The sequence below is a fragment of the Giraffa tippelskirchi genome, chromosome 3 (genome assembly GCF_054371585.1).
Source record: "Giraffa tippelskirchi isolate mGirTip1 chromosome 3, T2T-mGirTip1v1.2.pri, whole genome shotgun sequence".
Lineage (NCBI taxonomy): Eukaryota > Metazoa > Chordata > Mammalia > Artiodactyla > Giraffidae > Giraffa > Giraffa tippelskirchi.
Genome location: NC_137277.1, coordinates 24,426,109 through 24,452,520, shown reverse-complemented (window position 1 = coordinate 24,452,520; position 26,412 = coordinate 24,426,109). Strand labels below are relative to the sequence as shown.

Genomic DNA, 26,412 nt, shown 5'->3' with positions numbered 1-26,412 from the left:
ACAAATGCAGACACCCTCAACAAAATATTAACAAACCAAATAAATACGTTAAAAGGATCATATACCATGATCAAGTGGGATTAATCCCAGGGATGCAATGATGATTCAGTATCTACAAATCAATCAATGTGATACATCACATTAACAAATTGAAGAATAAAAATCATATGATCATCATATGTTATGAAAAAAGATTTTGACAAAATTCAACATCCATTTATGATAAAAACTCTCAACAAAATGGATATAAAGGGAATATATCTCAACATAAGAAAGGCCATATATGACAGCCTACAGCTAACATCATACTGAATGATGAAAAGCTGGATGCATTTCCTCTAAGACAAGGATGCCCTTGAGGGTATTATGCTAAGTAAAATAAATCATACAGAGAAAGACAAATACCATATGATTTCACTTATATGTGAACCTAAAAAAAACCAACAAATGAACAATCATAACAAAACAGAAACAGAGTCATAGCTACGGAGAACAAACAGATGGCTGCCAGAGTGGAGAGCAGGGAGGGGAAGGAGAGAGGTGAGGGATACTAAGTTATTTTATTTGTAACTCCTAGTTACAAAATAAGTGAGCCATGGATATGAAATGTACAATGTGGAGAATATAGTCAGTTACTATGTAATATCTTTTTTTAAAATTAATTTATTTATCTATTTTTTAACTTTACAATATTGTATTGGTTTTGCCATACATTGACATGAATCCACCATGGGTATACATGTGTTCCCCTTCCAGAACCCCCCTCCCACCTCCCTCCCCATCCCATCTCTCTGCGTCATCCCAGTGCACCAGCCCCGAGCGCCCTGTATCATGCATCGAAACTGGACTGGCGATTCGTTTCACATATGATAATTTACATGCTTCAATGCCATTCTCCCATATCATCCCGCCCTCGCCCTCTCCCATAGAGTCCATAATACTGTTCTATTTATCTGTGTCTCTTTTGATGTCTCACATAAAGGGTTATCTTTACTGATTAACTAAATACCATATATGTGTTAGTATACTGTATTGGTGTTTTTCTTTCTGGCTTACTTCACTCTGTATAATAGGCTCCAGTTTCATCCACCTCATTAGAACTGATTCGAATGTATTCTTTTTAATGGCTAAGTAATATTCCATTGTGTATATGTGCCACAGCTTCCTTATCCATTCGTCTGCTGATGGGCATCTAGGCTGCTTCCATGTCCTGGCTATTATAAAGAGTGCTGCAATGAACATTGGGGTACACGTGTCTCTTTCAATTCTGGTTTCCTCGGTGTGTATGCCCAGCAGTGGGATTGCTGGGTTATATGGCATTTCTATTTCCAGTTTTTTAAGGAATCTCCACACTGTTCTCCATAGTGGCTGTACTAGTTTGCATTCCCACCAACCGTGTAAGAGGGTTCCCTTTTCTCCACACCCTCTCCAGCATTTATTGCTTGTAGTCTTTTGGATAGCAGCCATTCTGACAGGCATGAAATGGTACCTCATTGTGGTTTTGCTTTGCATTTCTCTGATAATGAGTGATGTTGAGCATCTTTTCATGTGTAATATCTTTGGTTGGTGACAGATGATAACTGGACTTCTTGTGGTGATCATTTTTTAAGTGTACAGAAGTTGTAAATCACTGTGTTGTATACTAGGCTTCCCAGGTGGCTCTAGTGGTAAAGAACCTACCTGCCAACGCAGGAGACATAATGAGACTTGGTTTGATCCCTAGGTTGGGAAGATCCCCTGGAGGAGGGCATGGCAACCCATTCCAGTATTCTTGCCTGGAGAATCCAATGGACAGAGGAGCCTGGCGGGCTACAGTCCACAGGGTCACAAAGAGTAGGACATGACTGAAACAACAGTGTGCACGCATGTTGTATACCAGGAACTGACATACTGTTGTAGGTCAATTATACTTCAAAAACAATGGCAATGGCACCCCACTGCAGTACTCTTGCCTGGAAAATCCCACGGATGGAGGAGCCTGGTAGGCTGCAGACCGTGGGGTCGCTAAAAGTCAGAAACGACTGAGCGACTTCACTTTCCCTTTTCACTTTCATACATTGGAGAAGGAAATGGCAACTCACTCCAGTGTTCTTGCCTGGAGAATCCCAGGGACGGGGGAGCCTGGTGGGCTGCCGTCTTTGGGGTCGCACAGAGTTGGACACGACTGAAGCGATTTAGCAGCAGCAGCATAGAAAAAGAGATCAGATTGGTGATTAGCAGAAGTGGGGCATTGGGGGAGAGGGAATTGGATGAATGGTGAAAAGTTACAAACTTTCAGTCGTAAGTAAGTACTAGGGATGTAATGTACAACATGGTAAATATAATTAACACTGCTGTACAGTATATATAGGGCTTCCCTGGTGGCTCAGTAGTAAAGAATCTGGCTGCCAATGCAGGAGACACAGGTTTGATCCCTGGATTGGAAAGATTGCCTGGAGAAGGAAATGACAAGTCACTCCAGCATTCTTGCCTAGGAAATCCCATTGATAGAGGAGCCTGGCAGACTACAGTCCATGGGGTCGCAAAAGAATAGGACACAACTTAGAAACTAAACAACAGCAACAGTATATATAAAAGTTGTTAAGAGAGTAAATGCTTAGAGTTCTTATTACAAGGAAAAAAAATTATTTCTTTAATTTTCTATCTGTATGATATAAGTATAACTTTACTGTGGTAATCATTTCATGGCATATGTATGTCAAATCATTATGCTGTACATCCTAAACAATGCTATATGTGAATTATATCTCAATAAAACTGGAAGGAAAAAAAATGTCTCCTGTAGACAGCATATAATTGGGTCTTGCATTTTTATTCAGACAGTCTCTACTTTTTAATTGAAGTGTTTAGTTCATTTACAACTAATGCTGCTATTGCTATTAGGGTCTACCATTTAACTATTTCTTTCCCAACTGTCACCTTTTTGGCTACACTTACGTTTTTTAAAAGTTAGTCAAATGCTTTTTAATATTCCATTTTGATTTCTCTACTTAAAAAAAAATTTTCCTCTTTATTGTGTCTGTTAGGGTTGTTCCATTGATTACAGTATGTTCCTTAACTTTTTGTTTGTTTGTTTGTTTTAAATTAATTTATTTATTTTAGTTGGAGGCTAATTACAATATTGTAGTGGTTTTTGCCATACATTGATATGAATCAGCCATGGGTTTACCTGTGTTCTCCATCCTGAACCCCCCTCCCACCTCCCTCCCCATCCCATCCCTCTGGGTCATCCCATTGCACCAGCCCTGAGCACTTGTCTCATGCATCGAACCTGGACTGGCGTTCTGTTTCACATATGATAATATACATGTTTCAATGCTATTCTCTCAGATCGTCCCACCCTCCCCTTCTCCCACAGAGTCTATAAGACTGTTCAATGCATCTGTGTCTCTTTTTCTGTCTCACATATAGGGTTATCGTTACCATCTTTCAAATTCCATATATATGCATTAGTATACTGTATTGGTGTTTTTCTTTCTGGCTTACTTCACTCTGTATAATGGGCTCCAGTTTCATCCATCTCAGTAGAACCGATTCAAATGTATTCTTTTTAATGGCTGAGTAATATTCCATTGTGTATATGTACCACAGCTTCCTTATCCATTCGTCTGCTGATGGACATCTAGGTTGCTTCCATGTCCTGGATATTATAAACAGTGCTGTGATGAACATTGGGGTACACGTGTCTCTTTCAATTCTGGTTTTCTCGGTGTGTATGCCCAGCAGTGGGATTGCTGGGCACAGTATGTTCCTTAACTTATCACAGGCTACTCAAAATTAATTTTATACCACTAAAGGTGCTTCATTTACTCTCCTTTCCCCATCCTATTTTATTGCTATATATGTATTTACAAGCTGTGCAGTGCAGTTTTATAATCTCTGCTTCAGATTACCAGTTATCTTTTGAAGAGATTAAGAGAAAAAAGTGATAATGTTTTATATTTACCCACATATTTAGCATTTTGTTACTGCTGTTGATCTGAGTTTCCCTTTAGTGTCAGTTCCCTTCAACTTGATGAATTTCATTTAGACTTCTTTTTAGAGCAGGTTTCTTAGCAAAAATTTTTCTCAGTTTTTGTTCATCTGAAAAATGTCTTTATTTTGTCTTTACATTTTGACAGTTATTGTCACTAGATATAGAATTCTGGGTTGACAGGTTTTTTCCCTTTTTCTTTTCAAAATTTTAAATATGTTATTTTAGCATGTTCTGGCCTTCATTATTTTGGATGAAAAGTCAACTCTCATTTCTATCATTATTCTTCTGTGTGTAATGGATCATTTTCTCGGGCTTCTTTGAAATTCTTCTCTTCATCTTAGGTTTTCAGCAGTTTGCCTGTAATTTACCTGTGTTTAGTTTTCTTTATATTTATCCTACTGAGCTTCCACTGAGCTTCTTGAATCTGTAAATTGCTATTTTTTCCACCAAATTTGGAAAAATTTTGACTTATTTTTTCTGTTATTTCTTCTGGTACATTTTCTGTCCTATTCTGGTTTTAATCTTCTTCTGAGACTCCAAATATACGTTGCTGCTGCTGCTGCTGCTGCTGCTAAGTCGCTTCAGTCGTGTCTGACTCTGTGCGACCCCATAGGAAGCCCACCAGGCTCCACCCTCCCTGGGATTCTCTAGGCAAGAACACTGGAGTGGGCTGCCATTTCCTTCTCCAGTGCATGAAAGGGAAAAGTGAAAGTGAAGTCGCTCAGTCGTGTCCGACTCTTCCCGACCCCATGGACTACAGCCTACCAGGCTCCTCTGTCCATGGGATTTTCCAGGCAAGAGTACTGGAGTGGGTTGCCATTGCCTTCTCCGCCAAATATATGTTAAGTTGTGGCATTTGGTGTTTTCCCACAGTCTGGTAAGCTTTTTGCCTAAGGGTGCCCCCCAGCCACTCCACACCAAATGAACTGGGAGTACCTTTAGGTGAAAAGCTATATAAATAAAAGTCTCACCCAGTAGTTCCTTTCTTTCAAGGATCAAATCCCCACCAATTTCTGCCTGCTTTGGCTACTGCTTTTGTTATTTTTTGTTTAGTTGCCCAGTTGTATCCGACTTTTTGTGACCCTGTTAGGGGAAGCACACTGATTGGAACTGCCCACCCTGGCCAGGCACCATAGTAACTATTTTCATGAGTTCTTTTATGACAGGAGGTCCTGCTAAGGAACATGGAATTAATAAGCCACCACCAACTGGAAGAGTTCGGGAAAGGTCAAAAAGACACCACATGTCTGACCACCTCCCAGAATCCTTCTCTCTGGCATCCATCTTAGCTGAACAAGGTGTGCACCACCAGGAAGTACTCTGAGTCAGAATGATTGGTTAAGGACAACCGGAAACTAATCCCATCACCATAAAACCCGAGACTGCAAGCCATGTGGCAGAGCTGTTCTCCTGGGTTTCTTTACCCTACTGCTCTCCACCTGGGTGCCCTTTCCCAATAAAATCTCTTGCTTTGTCAGCACATGTGTCTCCTCGGACAATTCATTTCCGAGTGTTAGACAAGAGCCCAGTTTCTGGCCCTGGAAGGGGTCCCCCTTCCTGCAACAACCCCATGGATTGGGATTTTCCAGGCAAGAATACTGGAGTGCGTTGCCATTTCCTTTTTCCAGGGAATCTTCCCGACCCAGGGATTGAACCCTTGTCTCCTGCCTGTGTCTCCTACATTGCAGGCAGATTCTTTAATGCTGAGCCACCAGGGAAGCCCTTAGCTACTGTTTGGTGCCCTAAAATAGGTGTTTTTAATTTTTTTCTCTAGTGTTGACAATCCTTATCTGTGGGAAAGTCATTCCAACACAAGCTATTCTTCTATTGCCCAGAAAGCTATCAATTTTTAAAGCATTTATTTTCTGGTTACTCAAGTGACTTCTTAAAATTTCTAAAAGTTTTCCAAGTTCATACTTTAAAGCTTATATGTATTTGATCATAATATCTACACATAATGACTTCTTTTTCCTTCTAAGACTTCTTTTTGTGTAAAACCTCCACAACAATGTAGCTGACAGTGGGAATAGCTGAAAAAACAATCTTTAATAATGATTTAGTTTTTCAGCCATAAATATGAAGCTAGTTGAGAAGGTATTCTTTTACTTACATATGCGACCCCATGGACTGTAGCTCACCAGTCTCCTCTGTCCATGGAATTTTCCAGTATTCTTGCCTGGAGGATTCCATGGACAGAGGAGCCTGGCGGGCTACAGTCCATGGGGTCTCAAAGAGTTGGACACAACTGGGCAACTAACACACACACACACAATATAGTTTTGTCACAAACAGATAATAAACATCATCAGAGAAAGTTTTGTCATTTGCCATTTGTCATTTGTATAAACTTCTTTTTTAACCTATTATATAAATGGGCTTCCCTGGTGGCTCAGATGGTAAAAAATTTGCCTGCAATTTCAGAGATCCAGGCTCGATCCCTGGGTCAGGAACATCCCCTGGAGAAGAAAATGGCTACCCACTCCAGTATTCAGTGTTTCATGCACAGACGAGCCTGGTCAGTTACAGTACATGAGATTGCAAAGAGTTAGACATTACTGAGCAACTAACACTACTTATAAGAGATGTGTTAGTGTGTAATATGTCAATAATATTGAAACATCTTTATGTTACCAAGATAAACTGTATTATTCTTTTAATATACTGTTCGGTGTGATCTACTGGTGTTTTATTTAGGATTTTTTGTATCTATATTAACTTTTTAAATTTTAATTTAAAATTTTTTTCAACTTTTACTTTTATATTGGAGTATAATATACATGAAACTAGCTGTGTTGGTTTCAGGTGCACAGCAAAATGACTCAGTCACATATGCACATGCATCCATTCTCCTTCAAATTCTCTTCCCATCTAGATCATTTCATAATACCAAGCAGAGTTCCCTGAGCTACACAGTAGGTCCCTACTGGCTAACCATTTTCAAACACAGCAGTGTGTACATGTCAATCTCAAACTCCATAACTATCGCTTCATCCCACCCTTTCCTCTGTATTAACTTTAAACTGATTCCTTTTTGAGCTCTTTTAGAACTGTGGTTATGCTAGGTTATACCAAATGATATGAGAAGTTTCTTATTCTAGGCTCTGGAATAATTTATATAGAACCAGAATTATTTATTACTTAAAGATTTGAAAGACATCTTAAAAAATTATATTAATATGAACTTAGAGAAACATTTTAGCAAACTTTTCTTCTTTTCTCCTGGTTTTTAGCCTGTTCAGGAGTCAGGTTTTCCATTTCTCACTTCAGTTTTAGAAATTTATATTTTTCTCAGAAACTTTCACTGAGAGTTTATTTGCATGACATTTTATTTTGTTTACATGGCACTTTATTTTTGAAAATAATCTTTTAAAGGGATAAAAATGATACTATCATGAAATTTACATAGACGTAAAAGCACAAAGAAGAAAATTAAAATAACTTGAAATCTCACCAATTTTGTCAAATATTTCATTATCTTAAAAAAAATTGTGTTTTTTGTTGCGCCTTTTTATTCTGCCTAATTTCTGTATATTTGTGCTTTCGTTCCTTTTTCCTTGATTACATTTGCTGATGATACATCAATTTATTGGATTTCCCCCTAACCCCTGAAAAATTCCAGCTCTTATACTTATTTAGCATTTATGTATGTTTTTCTCACTATTTTTAAGTTCAGTGAAAGTAATAAACCATTACTTTAAGTGGTTTTTTAGCCACTAAGTTGTGCAATGGAACCCTTTTCAAAGTTAAAATCTTATGTGAAATCCCAGTGTATAAATAGATAAAAGTCAAGCACTTGTGATTAAAGTAAAGGGGAATTGTAGGGGAAGGAAGGGAGTTTCCCAGAGTCTCACTCAATTGACAGCCCCTCCAACTCCTTCTCTTTCTTATCAGTCACTCATGACTCCAGAGAGCACTGTTAGACAACCACTGTTCTAACTTTTTCATTCTGTTTTTATCTTTATTGTTTCCTTTCTCCTGCTTTCCATAGGCTGGTTTATTGCTCTTTTCTGATTTTTTGAATTTGTTGCTTCATGTATTTCTTTTTATTCTTTCTTATTTAATATTGGAAATATTGAGGTCTATAAAGGTCTATAAATAAGAGGTCACTCTGTACAATGCTGGTTACATTTCGTAATGTTTTACACAGGCTATTTTCTCAATAGGTGGTAATTATAGTTTTGAGTTTCCTCTACGACCCACAATGTATGTGTGCATGTGTTTTCAAATGTCTAAGTATGGAAAGATTTTTTTACTCTTTTTAATGTTAAGTTCTTATTTTATTTTGTTTTAGTCATAAAATAGATCTTTCTAATTTTGAGTTTTTAAGAAATTATTGATTGTTTTGTAATCCGGTGCTTAATTAATTTTCATAAATATGAGCATTTGAATGTGATTAGTCTGAACTGATATGTGTTGTTAAGTGTAAAATGCACACCGGTTTTGAAGATATAACACAAAAACAGGTAAAATAGCTCAATAATTATTTTGTGTTCATTACATATTGAAATCATACTATTTTGGTTTAAAAAAAATAAATTTATTTATTTATTTTTGCCTGTGCTGGGTCTTCATTGCTGCATAGGCTTTTCTCTAGTTGTGGCGAGCAGAGGCTACTCTCTAGTTGTGGGTATGTGCAGCCTTCTCATTGTTTCTATTGTTGCTTCTTTTGTTGAGGAGCATGGGCTCTAGGGTGCTTGGGCTTCAGTAGTTGCAACAGGTGGGCTCAATAGTTGCAGTTCCCAGACTAGAGCACAGACTCAATAGTTGTGGTGCAGGGGCTTAGTTGCTCCATGACATGTGGGAATCTTCCCAGATCAGGTATAGAACTCATAACTCATGTCTCCTGCATTGGCAGGCAGATTCTTTACCAGTGAGCCACCAGGGAAGCCCCAAATCATAATATTTTGTATCTATTGAGTTAAATAAAACAAATATCACTAAAATTAATTTTATCTCTTTTTGAGCTATCTTTTGAAATGGGGCTACTAGAAAATTTTAAATTACATGTGTAATTTTATTTCTATTGGACATAACTTCCCTCTATAATTATCTATTTTTATCCACGTGGTCTATCAGAGACTAGTAGTGACTTTACAATTGTTTTTCAGTAATTTCTACTTACAGTTCTCGAATTTTTCACTGTATATATTTTGGTACTATTCTATTTAGCACATAACAGGTCATTTCTATTATGGATTGTACTTTATATAAAATAAAATGACTCTGTTGGCCTGTTTGTGTTCTACTTTGATATGAATTATTGCTATTCTTGCTTTTAAGAAAATTTGTTTAGGACATTTTGCATACCTGTCTTCTTTTAGCTTCAGTCTCACTTTATTTCAGGTGACTATCTTTTAAACAGTAATCAAATTAACTGTATCTTTTGACATAGAAATTCTTTACTTTTTTTTTCACTTGTTTCTGTTAACTTTTTCTTTTTTAATTGAAGTATAGTTGATTTACAATATTATATTAGTTTCAGGTGTACAACATAGTGATTCAAAATTTTTATAGATTATTCTCCATTTATACTTATTATAAAACATAGGCTATATTCCCCATGCTATGCAATATATCCTTATAGCTTGTTTTTAATAGAGGACTCTAATTTTTCACAATTATTGTCATCAGTTACATATCATTTTATGAATTTTATTATTTGCTACATTATATTTTTCTGTTTTATTACACTGAATATTAAAAAAAAGTTTTTTTCCTCTTTAAATTTTTTGTTCACATTATGCTGTGCTTAGTTGCTCAGTAGTGTCCAGCTCTTTGTGACTCCATGGACTGTAGCCTGCCAAAGCACCTCTGTCCACGGGGATTCTCCAGGCAAGAATACTGGAGTGGATTGCCATGCCCTCCTCCAGGGGATCTTCCCAACCCAGGGATTGAACCCAGGTCTCTCACATGGTAGGCGGTTTCTTTACCATCTGAGCCACCAGGGAAACCCATTATTACACTTATTACATTAGTGTTTGAAAAATCATAGTTAAACCCATTTGCTTTAATTATCATTGTCCAAGATAGCATAGTACTCATTAGCTTTATGTAAATGAGTAGTTTAGCTTGGTTTCTTCTTCTCTATTTCTTTCCTAACTAGTATTCAGATGCTTATTACATTTTTTAACAAATATCTTAATTAAGAATTACTCTTTAACAATAAGTTTTAAACCATACTTAACCACAGTTATCTAGATTTAACTTATTTTGCTGGTTTGAATGTCACCACCACCTCTTTCTGTGGATCAGTGTGTCCTTAAAAAGATTTTCTTCAGGAAAGAATGTAAGTGGTAGAAATTCAGAGCCACAACTGTTTGAAAATGTTTTGCTGGTCTCCTTCATGTTATATAACCAACATCTTGACTATGTTTAGAATTCTTGAGCACAGTATTTTTCCTTTAAAACACTGTAAAACTTTCATCTTCTGGTGCTTATTTTGTGGAGAAGACATTTTGACTCTGTTAATCTGTAAACTACTTTTTTTTCTGTCTGGGTACTTAAAGAATGTTTTCATCCTCAAATTTTGAAATTTCAGAAAGATATGTGTAGATGTTGTCATTCACTCATCATTCATTCATACATTTGTTTATATTTTTTAACAGCTTCATTGAGATGTAGTTCTTACACCATAAACCTATCCATTTAAAGGGTACAGTCCAATGGCTTCAGTGTGGTATTCACAGAGTTGTACAGTCATCATCACAATAAAGTTTAGAACATTTTTCATCATCTTCCAAAGAAAACTTGAACCCCCTTAGCATTCATTCTTCAGTTGCATCCCTCTCTCCCACAGCCCTAGGCATCTGCTTATCTACTTTCTATTCCTGTAGATTTTTGCCTATTCTGTATGTTTCATGTAAATGGAATTATACTATATGTGACCCTTGCTACTGGTTTCTTTTGATTGATGAAATTATGATTCCAGAGATTTATTTGTATTGTAGCATATATCAGCATTTCCTTTTTTATTGCTGCCACATTTTGTTTATCTGTTCATCAGTTGATGAATGTTGGTATTTTATCCATTTATTGGCTGTTAAGAATAATGCTGCTATGAACATTTGTGTACAAGTTTTTATTTGAACACTTGTTTTCATTTCTCTTGTGTATATACCTAGTAGTGGAATTGGTGGGCAACTCTCTGTTTAGCTTTTTGAGGAACTGCCAGACTTTTGCAAAGTAACGACACCGTTTTACATTCCCACTAGCAATGTATAAGGATCCTAATTTCTATCCATCTTCAACAGCACTCATTATTGTCCATCTTCTTGACAGTAGCCATGTGAAATGGTACCTCAGTGTGGTATTGATTTTTATTTTCCTGATAACAACTGATGTTAAGCATCTTTTCATGTATTTATTAGTCATTTGTATATCTTCTTTGGATAAATGTCTATTTAGGTTCTTTGTTTTTAAATTGGGTTATTTGTCTTTTTATTATTGAATTGTAAGAGCTTTTTATATATTCTGTATATAAGTTTCCTACTAGATACATGATTTGCAAAAATTTTCTCACTTTCTTGATAGCATCCTTTGAACCACAATAGTTTTAATTTTTGATGTCCAATTTGTTTCTTTTGTTGCTTGTTCCTTTGGCATCATATCTAAGAAACTATTATCTAATCCAAGGTTACAAGGATTTATTCCTATTTTCTTCTAATAGTTTCATAGTTTTAACTTTTATGTTTGGGTCTATGATCCATTTTGAGTTAATTTTTGTATATTGTATGAGGTTAGGGTTCAATTTCATTTCTTTGCATGTGGATATTTAATTGTTCCAGCACCATTTATTGAAAAACAATTTTTTTCCATTGCATTATCTTGTCATCATTGTCAAAAATTTATTGAATATAAATGTGAGGGTTTACTTCTAAATTCCCAATTCTGTTCCTTTGATCTGTGTGTCTGTCTTTACACCAGTACCATATTGTCTTGATTACTGTAGCTTTCTAGTAAGTTGTGAAATCAGAAAATGGGAATCCTCCAAAGTTGTCCGCCTTTTTCAAAATTGTTTTGACTATTCTGGTTACCTCGAACTTCCAAATGAATTACAGGATTAGTTTGTCAATTTCTGCAAAAAATCCAGCTGAGATTTTTATAGAGATTGCATTGTCTATTTAGATCAATATGGAAATATTCCCATATTAATAGCCATAAGTCTCATATGTAAACATGGGATGTCTTCCCATTTATTTTCTTTCTTTAATTTAAGTTCTTTCATTTCTTTCAATAATGTTTTGTAGTTTTCAGAGTTTAAGTTTTATGCTTCTCTTGTTAAATTTAGTCCTCAGTATTAATTCTGTTTTTTATTATCTTAAATGGAATTTTCCTAATTTAATTTTGGCTTGTTCATTGCTACTGTATAGAAATACAGCTGATTTTTTATATTAATCTTGTATCCTGCAGACTTATTGAACTCATTTTTTAGTCCTAATAGTTGTCAGTGGATTCCTTAGGGTTTTCTATGTACAAGATTGTATCATCTGCATGTAGAGATAGTTTTACTTCTTTCTTTCTAACCTAGACTCTTTTAATTTCATTTCTTGCATATTTTCCCTGTCTAGCACCAGTGCAATGTTGAATATAAGTGGTAAGAGCAGACAGCTTGTCTTGTTGCTGATCTTAGGAACAGGGGGAAAGTATTCAGCCTTTCATTTGTTGACCTAAAACAGTAAAACAATCAGTTATTTTACCTGCAAAATGGTTTATTTGGGAACAGCAAAGACTTGCAATTAAGGACGTACAATCATGGTTATCCACAAGCGAGCCCAGAAAACAAGAGAGGAGTTTTCTTTTATAGAGGAGAAGAAGGAACTGGGAGGGGCTGTTATAAACAAAGAGATCATTGGAGAAAACTGGGAGTTCCAAGTGTAATGGCTTGTTGTTGACTGAGTTGTTGTTAACAGTCTCTCATTGGCCAGACTCTTGCAGGACAAGGAGAAATTTTTTCCTTCCTTCTGCTGTAGTAAAATAGCAACCTTCTCCCTGTTGGAGATACAGAGATATATCTCTTCCTGTTGGGTCTGGAATTGATATCGGTGGGTAGGGCTTTAGAGCTCCCTTTTCTGGCACCCTGACTTAATTTAAAATGGGGGGGGGTCTGTATATTGAGTTTCACCTATCATTAAGTATGATGTTAGTGTGTTTTTGTAGATAATCTTTATGAGGCTGAGGAAGTTTCCTTCTATTTCCAGTTTGTTGAGTGTTTTTGTTTGTTTGTTTTATCATGAAGTGCTGTTGAATTTTGTCAAATGCTTTTTCTGCATCTATTGAGACAATCACATGGCCTTTGTCCTTTATCCTATTAATATGGCATATTACATTAATTGAATTTTAGATAGCATTTATTTTTACCTTTGAATCCAACTTCTCATCCTTTAGCCTTCTGAGGAACTTGGAGGAACCTATTAAATGACATATGCAATAGATATGACATACGTCTTGGAATTTGATGGTGGTCCTTAGTGAAATTTTTATTTCCAGAACTTTATACCCCATCAAAAGTCCTGGTTATGGCTATGTAGGATTTTTTGTTTGGTGGTGTTGAGTGATGACAATGTAAAACAAATTTTTAATATGCTTATGTAACCCAACTGTATAAATTCATAACATTATCTTGATAGTATATCTAGTACAGTTTCATATTACAAGCACTAGAAGTGAAATATACAGAGCATAAGCTTTACCATTTTAACCACTAGGAAGTATACTCTTCTGTGGCATTACTTACGATCACCTTGTTCTGCAACTTTGAAGTTTTTAAAGAGAAATTTATACCCATTTGTTAATCTTTTAGATTTCTTCCTTTCCCTTAGTACTTTTTCTTTTCTGTTGATCAGCTTTCCTTTTCTTTTAGATACTGAGGAATTCCTGGCCGAAGGTTTGCGAAATGAGAACCTCAGTGCTGGTGCAAAGGAAAACAGAGACCATATTCTACGGGGCTTGCAGCAAATCAAAGCTAGGTTTGTATAAACCGATTCCATTATTCTTCTTCATAAAGTTTAAAGCAATTTATAATCAGCATAATCTACTTTAATTGTATATAAATTATCAAAGTAAGACACAGTTATTATAGTTCTTTATACTTGGTAGAGGCTCAGTAAATGTTTACTGAATTGCATTGAAGGTAGGCAGGCATATTTAGGGTAGTTAGTTTACCACAATGGAAATATTTTGATAATTATGTGTGTTAAAAAAGTAATTCTGCTTTTAGCTTTGGATTGTTATGTTAGTCTTTATTGGACACTTTTGCAGAATGGGTGAAAAGCTAAATATTTATGCTTGTCCAAATTATTGAAAGAGAGGATGTTAAGCAGTATGAGATAATTTCCATTATGACTTTTGGTCCTGATTTGATATTCTCATCTCCTTCCCGAATAGAAAACTTAAACTAGACTTATCCAGTTGATTCTCTCTTCCTATTAAAATGTCTTAATCACAGGCTGATTGGAATATCATGCTCATTAAGTATTTTTTTTTAAATTAAAGGCCCTCAACATAGTTTGTGCCTTTTAGAATGTGAGCACCTGACAGATGCATACACTTGCTTGATGGAGGAAGAAATAAAAAATTTCCATTACAGTATATTTCTCAACCACTTCTTGTTTGAAGTGTGGTAACTGAATGAGAGTTAGGGATAAGTGAGTACAATCTTAAGTCTTCTTCGACTTGGAGGCAATGTGATTTGAAATGTTTGAACTGCGTACTCTTAGTAAAGGAAGAGCATCAGCAGTGTTATACCTGGGATTTCATTTGCGTGGCAGACAGATCTTATCATCTACTTTGGAAACCTCATTGAAACTCCTTAGGAGCAAGGAGTTTTATCCTTTCAAAGGGCACGGCCAGAATATATTCCCTCCAGGAATGTGAGAGAACCTCACAAGATGCCCTGCTGGATCTTAATCGATCTTTCCTGCTGGCTAATTAAGCATCACTTTTACTCAGCAATTGGGGACTGTGTAATTATCAGCCTGGGTTTCCCTGAATAATTGAAACAAACAGAATGCAAAAGATGAGAGCTTTTTGCAAAAGTGAGAATATCTATAATTTTTGGTAGGTTGGAAGAGTGTTTAAAACAAATTTCCCTATACTTTATTAGTAGATAAGTTTAGGCTTAGTTGTGTATCTGAAGACTCAGTTAGTAACTTAAAGAATTTTTTATTTTAATACAAAGTTGATCTTTGTATTATAGGATTATTATAAGGATGGCATGAGGAACAAAGATGGAGTTATTTTACACTGTATTATAGGGAGAGGGATGCCCAAAATATAATTGTGTATGTGGTGGTGTTAATGGTATTAATCTGTGGTAAGGAATGTAAAAATAATTTTACTGCATCTATGAAGACAAGTATACAATGAATAGGAATTCTCCTTTCCCGTATTTGCAGCACAGCACTTGGAAAGGACTGAATTTCAATCTGAAATTGAGAATAAAAGGTGATTTTTGTGGCGACTCACTGTTATCTCACTGTTATCACTTACATATTACTTCTTAGTTCTCTTTTTTAAGTGCATACACACATACACACACACCCATGCACACACACATAGAAGCTGTATTTATTATGAGGTAGAGAGGGTTCCTTGTTCTCAAAGGACTTGCTGTGTGGTTTGTGGGATAGACATTCAGGAAATAATCAGCAGGGGTTTTAGGAAACATCTGCATTGTTGATGGGAGCTTTCTGTTCATTGATTTGTTGTAAGAAAGATGACACTTTATTTAGAATTTCATAATTATCAGATCAGGAGGAAATGAGGAGCCAGAAATTAGATACTGTACAAGAAAATGGAAAAATGAGGCTTCCCTTTGGCAAGCTGTTTGAAATTGTCTTAAATTTACCCATTCAATCATCATCCCATAATGTAACCCTTGTCTTACTGAATCTTCTTTTTCAGCCACGTTGTGCGTATGGCCCCATGTATGGCTGGTTGATGTTACGTACTTGTATGTATTGGTACCAGTTGCTTTGAGAACACTGAAAGCTTGTACAATGCCAGTCACATTTACTTTTTTTATGTGGAAGTTGTATTTCTCCCAGAGGCTGGGTATGAAAGGAAATTTAGAAATCATCAAACTTGAGAGCTAAATGTATATGGAAAATGGCCAAGTAACATCAAAAGAATTAATGAAAGCCACTTTAAAAGTTTTATCTTGAGTCATATTAAAGCAATAAAACTTCAGGGGTTTGGTAAATTTGTGGGGGAGGTAGGAATCTGTCTAAAACTACTATCTTGGCACGTTAGGTGGGTAAGAAATATCTAGCAGGGTAATCTGGGAAAGACACTAGATAAATATAATTGCCATATATACATATACTGCCCCCCACCAAAACTTTGCATTCTTTGTTGTGTCCTTGCTTTAATTCCTTTAATTATTTCCTCAACACCGTGCTGCTTGAGAATAGAGTGGAGTGACGGGAAAATACTGATTCCTGGTAAACTCTAGGGGCTTGGCCATAATTTTTATGGTGGCTCAGAATTCAGTGCTGTTTGCCATGACTGTGGACTCGCTGTAAATTAAAGCATCTGACTTCCTCACAGCTGTTATGTGCTGTTTGCCACCTTTCTATTGCCTAGAGTGACTGACCCCAGAAAATGATAGTTGTGTGGAGTCATGGATGTCCTCCAAGTGCTCATCTGTTTTTCAGTACAAGTAGCTTCTCTGTCTTCCCAGACTGAAAATCATATCTGTATTTCTGTATTCATAGGTTTTTTTTGGCTTAAGAGTATTACCAATGAAGGATAATGTTTTCCATATAAGACGAAATAAAAAACGGATGGCACTTTGCGTAATTCCAAGGAAATGAAGTCCTGTTGTGGTATTTGATGTCCTGAGCTGTGATGTTCATGGCTCTTCTTCATACTGCCTCCTCATTTAAACCTTCTCCCTAAAACTAGCAGCTTTCACATTCTGAGTCCAAGTTTTCACCAAGCTATTTAGAGAATGATTAGGATGAAAGCCAGGTAGAGGCTCCTCCTGTTTTATTATGGTGGTCACTGCAGGACCAGCGCCAGCTGTGAGACACCTGGAATGAAACATACTTGATCTATAGTCAGACGTTTGATGGCATTCTTACGCATTTGCAGAAACAATTGAGCGTTTCTTAAGTTTGATTCAGGGGAGGCCATCTGACAGCAAGAATGCATTGAGAATGAGGGAGAGGGTGAAGAAAATAGAAGATTTTTATTACTGAGGTAGGGATAAATTCTCCATGGCTCATTTTGGAACAGCTAGTCATTTATGCTCACTGTTGGAAGTGAAGTCTAGAGCCAATGGAAACAAACTTGGAGTATTGTTTTCTTTTGTGAAACTTAAAGGAGTTCCAAAAAGAGACAGGTGGATTAATAGCATATTGAAATGGAAAGAAATAAAGAAATAACTTTATGTAACAGGATTATGGCACAAAACCAGTGCTTTTAAAGTACAGACTGAAAGAATATCTTGAACATGTCTCATTGTGGGTGGTTAGCATATAGCTCTGCATGAAACTTGATATGTTAGTACGAATATCATAAAAATAATTCCAGTTCTCTTTGGGAGCTTCAAGTTTTTCTTGTCAGCTTACCATGGATTTAGCTTTAAAACAGAATTTAGTTTAAGAATATATTGTTCTTGTGTCTTTGTATTATAGGAAGAAAGACATGGAGTTAGTCCAATGTAACTCTTGAGAGCAAGATTTTCAAAGTGATGTGCTGTCAATATTATCACCATTAATTACATGGAGAATTTTACTTTTTCTAAGTGCTGGTTATTGAGCTTAAAATCCCCAAACAAAAACCATTCAGATGAAGTATGCTTATCAAGAGAAGAAATGTGAAATGTGTTGTTGGTACATTTGTGTTACAAGTTTAGATATTTGTTCATATCTTCTCTTTCTGTTGTTCACTTTGCTACTTTCACTGCAGTTGCAGTGCCAGTGCAGAAATAAAAAAGGTAGTAGGTACGAGTGCAATCCATCTAAGTTTGAAGAGCTCTGAAAAAGCTTCAAACTCATAGCAATAATTTGACCACACCTTGAAGTTTAAAAATTCATTTCTTCCTTTTCCAGTCCTATCTCTGCTTCTCATCCTTCACCAAGAAAGCAAACAAAAACTCACAACTTCACGACTCTCAAGTTATCAATTATATGCTACATCCCTGTACTAACTAGTTTTCTATTATTTAGTGAGTGTATGTTGAGATTTCACAATTGTGTTAAAGATTTTTGGAGATATACTTACTGGAAGTAGTAAAGGGTTATTTTTGTTGCTCTTTTAGTTTGAAATGGTCTACAGGTGAAACTGATATAATATTACTTGCTGTTGGTCTCTTGGCTTAACCTGGAAAGGAAGATCATTTTATTATATGTTCTTTCATAGCAAGTCTCCTCTACTTTCAAAGCAACCTTGAAGTTTATGACTCCCTTTTAATTCTATGACGATGATTATTTTGTTTATTCTTTCACTTGAGTAGGTGTCTTGGATTTGGTACCAGCTATAAAATTAAATTGATCCATTTTTGTTTTATTTTACACTGGGCTATTTTGGTGGTATTAGTAGATAGAAGCCTCTCCCTTTGGTCATCCCATAAAATAAATATTTTATATGAGGAATTTTGATGTACAATAACTTTTTAGTAAGTGGGTTTTTTTTTTAAATCTTGTTTTTTTCAAACATTTTTATTAAACATTCCCAGTACTGAGCTCATTAAACAGAATAACATGTTCTATCAAGAGTGAAAGGACTTTTGAAATGAAACCTGGGAAGCAGGTAGATAACTGAGCTTTCTCCCTTCAGGTTGGACTGACCCAGTAGAGTAAGCTGAGCACTACTCTTTAGTCCTATAGTTAGGTCTCTGAATTTGCTTTACCTCTGATAGAATTATAGCCATCATATCACTTGGGCACATTCCTATTATCTACTTGAAACAGATACTTCTCAGAAAATCCTCAGTATCAATTTTTTAATACTAGAAGCTTTTTCTATTTGTCTATTTGGGGGCTCTTAATTCATACATTGTGTGAAAAGATCATTTATATGAAATTACTGTCTTCATTTTACCAATGCTTGCTTTGGCCTTGATTTTAAATCTCACTTGATCTGGATCTAGTCTTTTGTCCCAATGTGTGCTATTTCTTCTGCTGATAGAAAGCCAGTGGGAAAAAAAAATGCCTCTCTGTATTCATCTCTTTGTGGATCTCTAGAAACTTGTGGCGTGAGGCCCTCTGGTTGTGGTTATCTCTAATTTGCTGGTTTTCTCTTATTTCTGATATAGATCCATCCTGTATCCACTTCCTGTGTTACACTGAAATTAGAACAAAGGGGAGAGAAATGCAAGAGCACTGGGTCAGCTCTCAGAATTCAGTCTTTGTTCTGATGTTTTTTCTGTAACATTGTCTGATTCAATTGAAGATTCGCCTAACCATGATCTTATGTTTTCTTTTTCAGTTGCCTTCCCCAAAATGTTATTTGGGATTGTTTTCAAATGTTACAAAAATGCAAACATTACCAACCAAACCTTGAAACCTCAAAATTTTGATTTCTTTTATGGTATCACTATGATTTTTCTTTTTTTTTAATTTGCAAAATGATGCAGGAAATTTCATTTCCTTGGGATTTCATTTTATTTCATGATTCTGTTGAAAATGAGTTGGGCCTAAAGTGTTTTTTATAATCACAACATGTGAATCATTTCTTCTTTGGAAGCTGGATCTTCTCTCCCACTGTGTAGTCTCATCTAGCCTCTCTGAAGTGCAGCACTAACAGGGTTGATAATGAAATGTGGTCCTTCCTATCACGCCCAGCAAAGGGCTCAGAAATGACAGGAAAAAAAAAATCAATCCCACAGGAACTTCTCAAGTGCTAGATATCCATATTTAACCCCCATGCATTTAAAATGGAAATGAGATATCTCAGGGTTTTAGTTTTTGATTTACACAAGATGTCACCGCCTCCTTGGCAATGGGAATATTTTGCAGACCAACTGCTGACCTGTTTAGGGAGATCTCAGCCTATCGCCTCAGGTCCAATATAGTTTCTTCATAATTCTTTCGAAACTCTCAGCAGTGCTTTGCAGCAGCTTTGATTCTTCAGGCTTCAAAGAATGCCCCTTCCAGGCCAATCTTCTAAAAGAAAAAAAAAAAATCATTGTAGGGGAATAAACAGTTCATAAAGTAAGGGGCAGCTATCCCTGTGGCAGTCCTTACTCTAGTTAATTAATAAGTTTATAAGCCAGCTACGGCTTCGCAAAGCCAAGAAAATTCCAGTTTGATGCTAGTGTCTTGTTATGAAATTCCCAGTTGGAGTGACTCAGTCTTCAATAATCAAGTTGTTTTATCATAGATATACAGTGACGCTTATGCATTATGATTAAATGCTCACACTCAAGCTCCCTCTTGAGTTTGTGAGCCTTGCTGAGTTATTATAATTTATAGAAAACTTTATGCCCACATAATCTCCAATTAGCTATTTCTTAGTTATATTAAGGGAGTGTCTCTCTTTTCTGGATTCTGCCATAACCACAATGTTCATTTTACAATTTGATAATCAAGACCTTCTATCATGTCTACCAAGAACCTTTGTTTTTTTGTGACAAAAAACCAAAACTAAGATATGTGACATTACTCAAAGTAAGAGAATTAATAAAAGATTAGGATTTAGAATGTAGGATTTCTCATTGGTTTCATAGTTTACTTAAGCAAGCCATTATTTTAAAAAAGAATTGGCATCTTTCAAAAGCTTATTGGTTTACATTCCATGTTCAATGCATGAGACAAATGCTCAGGGCTGGGGCAATGGGATGACCCAGAGGGATGGGATGGGGAGTGAGGTGGGAGGGGGGTCCAGGCAGGGGAACACATGTAAACCCATGGCTGATTCATGTCAATGTATGGCAAAAACTACTACAATATTGTAAAGTAATTAGCCCCCAACTAAAATAAATAAATTTATTTAAAAAAAAAAAAGCTTATTGGTTTAAAGGAACTGTAAATAAATATTGAAGTTTAGTTAATTATATATGCATCTAGAGTCTAGCAACATCTGCAGTTTATTTTGGAATGCATAAAAAATGGATGGATGGATGGATAAGTGACAAAGCAGATATAACAAAATGTGAATCATAGCATCTAGATTATGAGTATACACATGTATGAGTGTTCGTTTACCTTTTATGCGTATCTGAAACGTTTCATAGTATGATGTTGCAGAAAATATCTGTTTCACTTTGCAGTTCAGAAACCATGGACTTTATTCATACTGTGGTTTCAGAAAACCATAGACTTCCTCAAGTTGGAAATGTAATAAGTATGTCTGTGATATTTTTAGGATGATAATTTTCTAGGAAAAACCTTATTATTTCTGGACGATAGTAGTCTAAGGGATAATCCTCCAGTTTGTTGTTTCTGACATAACTAACTTTAAGTATCTAACTTTTATACTTCTTTAAGGCTTCCAGGCTAGCAATTATTGAGAGCTCAAATTCAATTCAAGCATTCTGCCCAGGAGATCCTGAGATTTTGATCTTTTTTAAGGAAAGGCAATTTCTGACTTTTCTCATAAATTTGATAAAAGGAAAGCTAATATGAGATTGGTAGTCCAGTAGGAAATGGAACTCAATTTTACATTTTTAAAATCATTTTATGGTATTAAAAATGACAGAGGTTAGAAACAAAGCTCTTATTCTTTTATTGAACTAGAATTGAAAGTGGCAGAAAATCATTTTGGCCCTGGTGCAGTAAATGTTATCACTAAAACATGTTCAGGGGATATCAGCATAGTCTCTCAAGCACCAGAGACAAAAGTTCACAGAACAAGAACTGATTTTTCTGTCCTTATCTTGAAATTATGAGATGTACAGGAGATGAAAGTATCTTAGCTCTAATAGGACAGGCGATGGAGTATGTGTTAGAAATGATAATGTCTCCATTCTGGAGAGAGGTGAAATGGAGAGAATGTGGTGGGATGGATGTCTCAGCAGTGACAGGCACGATGGAAGGAGTTCACAGGGACAGGAGGGTCAGCAGCTGAGCCAGCCCCAAAGATGAGGAATCCAGACCAGAGAAAATTATACTTGTGCAAAATTATACTGTGAGCTGACGATGAAGATGGTAAGAAAGCAAGCAATACTATTTGTTAAAAGTACTGTTTGAAGATTTTGTTTGAAAGAGAGATTAAACTGGAGCTGTCAGCAGCTACTTGATTTTGAGAATCCAGTAGAAGAGAAATTTTAAGTCCATTTGAGAAAAGCCAATCATTTTTGAGTATGCAGTGTGATTATTCTTTAGAATTTTGTGTAAATGGAGCAAGTTGGTAGGCATATGTTTGCTGATCCTATAATGATTAAAATTCAGAATAAGTAAGACTCTTGTGAAATTGAGTTTTCAGGTTCCAGCCAGTGTTCTATACTGCCATATGGCATAACTAGAATTAATTGCTGCTCCCAGTCTGTTTATTCTTTTACTGAATATCTAGGTGCCCTGTTTGAAATAGTAGGGATTCCACAAAAGTATGTAATCACATTTAATAGACGGTTGACATGTTCACGACAGCAGTCTGTATAGCTAATAGTTGCTTTTGTAGCTAATAGAAGAGCAAGCTTTTTGTAAGTTTTTCTACTCTAACCTCTCTTTTTATTAGAAAGAACAGATGGGTAAGAGAGTTAACAAGGAAAAGAGGAAAAAATTTAGGACCTTATGCTGTTAAATCGCTTCAGTCGGGTCTGACTCTGTGCGACCCCATAGACGGCAGCCCACCAGGCTCCGCCGTCCCCGGGATTCTCCAGGCAAGAATACTGGAGTGGGTTGCCATTTCCTTCTCCAGTGCATGAAAGGGAAAAGTGAAAGTGAAGTCGCTCAGTTGTGTCCGACTCGTAGTGACCCCATGGACTGTAGCCTACCAGGCTCCTCCGTCCATGGGATTTTCCAGGCAAGAGTACTGGAGTGGGGTGCCATTGCCTTCTCCGTTAGGACCTTATAGGTCAGTGTAAATAGAAAAGGTAAAGCAAGAAATCCTTTTTGCTAGAGTCCTAGCTTCTTGATACTCAAGAGTGACCCATTGACTAGCAACATCGACATCACCTGGAAAGTTGTTAAAAATGCAGAATCTCAGGCTCCATTGAATCAGACCTACTGAATCAGAACCTGTATGTTAATAAGATCCCAAGGTTATTTGTATGCACATAAACATTTGAGAATCACTGCTCTACCACATACTTTTAAGTTCATTTTAAATTCAGCTTCTTAGAACTCGGAAGACATACTTATGGAGATTATAAACTTCTTAAAGACATGGATGTTTATTTTTTAAAAAACAATCTATCACAGTACTGGCATATGATACGAGCTCAATAATGTGAGTTGAATGAGGGGAAAACTGTTATAAATGTGTTATCTGGTCCCTGGCTAAACATTAGAACAAGAGACCCTCTATATTTTGAAATTTACTATTCAGTAGCCAGCCCCACATCTTCTTGTCCAAAGATAGAACGCATTCTTTTTATTGAGCATTAGGAGTTACAGAGCCATTTGTAAAGATGGCATTCATCTCTTTAAGCGTCTCCTGTGATGACATTTCTCTAACATTCTGTGGCATAAGGTTACAGGGCTGCTGCCTATGTGTTGGAGTTCTGTTGGAGGGTGGATGCCAGTGAGTCCGGACATGATCCATCATAAGCCCTCTGCCTTTGGTTATCATCTTTCCTATAAAGCTTTGCACTTCCTTGTTTCCACCATCTTTCATCTTTCTTGAGGACTTCTTTTCTAATCCTTTCCCCTGTGTTTCCTAGAATCCGTGTTCTAGTATAATCAAACTCCACGATATCCTCAACCTCATTTCTCCATCCCTGCCCAAGTAAAACATGACTCTTATTCAGGATACTGTTTTGCTTGCAGCTATCTTAAACAGAATTTGCTCATTTTCCAAAAGTGCTGTTGGCATCCTTCATGCTCCTTGCTTGTCATTTCTAGACTTTTACTATTCAATCTTTTGCCAGATCTCTTCCCTTTTGAGATTTGCCTACACGGTTTCACAATTCTCTGTCATCATTTGAGCTCAGAGTCTCCCCTCATGCTCTTTGAGGACTGAGGCTATGACTCATAGTTGTCATCTTCACTCTGCTATAACCACTGCCCCCCAGAGAACTTCTCTCTCAAATTTAGCTTTTTCCTCCTGATTACATCTCTTCATTCATCACGTAAATATGCTCAAATCCCTCCTAATATTGAGAGAAACATTACACGAATTACACAGTGATTCCCTCTCTGGCTACTGTCCTGTATCTCTCTCTCTTTCTTTTTAACAGAACACACTTCTTGAAATAGAAGCCTAGGCTAGCCATTTCTGGCTTGTTCTTCTCTGGCCACTCTTCAGTCCCCTATAATCTAGTCTCTGCTGCTATCAAATTATTCTTGCCAAAGTACCAGTAATTTGCTGATTGCATCATCCAGGTGACACTGTTCAGTCCTTGTCTTATTTGGTCTATCTGCAGCATGTGATGATATTAATAGTTTTCTTTTCCTCAAAAAGTAGAAACAAACAAGCAAATAAAAACGGCAAAAGCAAATAAAAACTCTCTCCCTCTGTTGGTCCCCATGATAATAGTCTCTCCTGGTTTTCCTTTTTCCTTGTACTTATACTCTTAGTTTAGGCTTTGGCTTGAACTTGTTTTTCTACCCTGCCCTCTTCACTGCTATCTCTCAGGCTTGCCTCTGTCTCATCACATTCTCTATAAGCAGTTGCATGCATGCCCCTTAACTCTATAACTTCCCTAGAACATGGATGACTCCTAGTTCTGCAGCTCAACTGCAATTCTCTCTCCAAGGCACTATACAGCATATTGGACAGATCCTTTTGGGTGTCTATAGATATCTCAAACTTGAAAAGCTGGGACAGACCCTGCTGTATGCCTCCCCAGCAGCCACCCTCCATTCTTCCTTGACAGTAGCACCCCACCTTCCAGGGAAGGACTCATGATCTGAAAGCCATTCTGTTTTGCCAGTGGTTGGTCTAGAGTTTGCATAAGATACAGTTTTGGCCAAAGAAATGTATGGAGAAGATTTCTGATAGCTTCTCACGTGACAATCTTATTCTTAAGAAAGTGAAGTTGTTCAGTTGTGTCTAACTCTTTGCGACCCCATGGACTGTAGCCTACCAGTCTCCTCCATCCATGGGATTCTCCAGGCAAGAATACTGGCTGCTGCTGCTAAGTCGCTTCAGTCGTGTCCAACTCTGTGCGAACCCATAGACAGCAGCCCACCAGGCTCTGCCGTCCCTGGGATTCTCCAGGCGAGAACACTGGAGTGGGTTGCCATTTCCTTCTCCAAATCATATGCTTGGGAGGCCAAAATAAAGCAGTAGCCACTGTAAGACATTATTCTGCTCTAAGGTGTTAGAGCAGAAATAAGGGAAGAACCTAGGATCTTCATGCCATTATTGGGACCCTGCATCATGCCTAGAATCACCAGTCTTCAGACTTTTTGTTTTGAAGGAAAAATAAACTTGTACTTGCTTAAACCTCTGTCAGTCAGATTTTCTGTTATTTTGTAGCCAGAAGAATCATTATCTGATTGAGTGTCCAGAACTGAACTCATTATTTTATATTCTGCTTACCCCTAAAGTCTATTTCTGCTTTCACTAGGTCCTGGCCCCCTAGGCAGAATCCTGGACGTCACTCCTGACTCCTCTCTCTTCACTCTCCAAACCATCAACAAGCCTATTGATTCTTCATCCTAAATCTGTCTTCTCCCTTCTATTCTCTTTCTCACTGGCTAAATTTTAACTCTCTTGAAGTCTTACTCAGAGCTTTGCAAAATTCTCTTTTCTGATTCTCTGCTTCAGGCTTCTCCCTGTTCTAGTTTATTCTGCTCCTCCATTCTGTTGAAAGGGGAGACATAAAAAAGAAGATAATTTAATCATTTGTGCTATAGAAAAAGATATATTGATATAGAATAACAAGATATACTATACGTGAAGAAATGGTCTAATTATTTTTGTTTTGATTCAGAAAAATGTCTGAAAAAAGTATACCAAAATGTTAATGATAGTAATTTCTGGAATGTAGAGTTTGAATGATTTTTAATTTCTCCTTTTTATCTATTTGTATTTTCTAAATCTCTACAGTGAACATGTAAATCTTAAATCACTGATATCAGAGACTTTCCTGGTTTACAAAGAGGCAGGGATTTAAAAACCAAAGAGTATTTATTTCCAGGTGGGAAAGGAGTTGACACTGCAGGGAAAAGAGATGTGGATAGAGGAAATTGGGCTTTAATTGTGGCCTTGGGTCACTTCTATTCAAATAAATAGATGTATTTGGAGGTTTTTTTTTTTACTCTGTAACTAAGCATGCATGCGCACACACACACAAAAGTAAGATTATTTTTGAGCCATCTGAAATACAGCAGTCCTTTTAGTAATTTATGATGACTTTTCTAAAATAAGTTGTTTTTTTTTTA

General features: G+C 36.6%; 1 protein-coding gene across 1 annotated transcript in view; it reads left to right on the top strand.

Annotated features, from left to right (window-relative positions):
• SKAP1 (src kinase associated phosphoprotein 1) overlaps positions 1 to 26,412 on the top strand; it is a 305,305-nt gene that overhangs the window by 36,451 nt on the left and 242,442 nt on the right. The window contains exon 2 of the mRNA XM_081582429.1: positions 13,836 to 13,941. Within this exon, the coding sequence (XP_081438555.1) occupies positions 13,836 to 13,941 (106 nt within the window). The remainder of the gene's footprint in view (positions 1 to 13,835; positions 13,942 to 26,412) is intronic.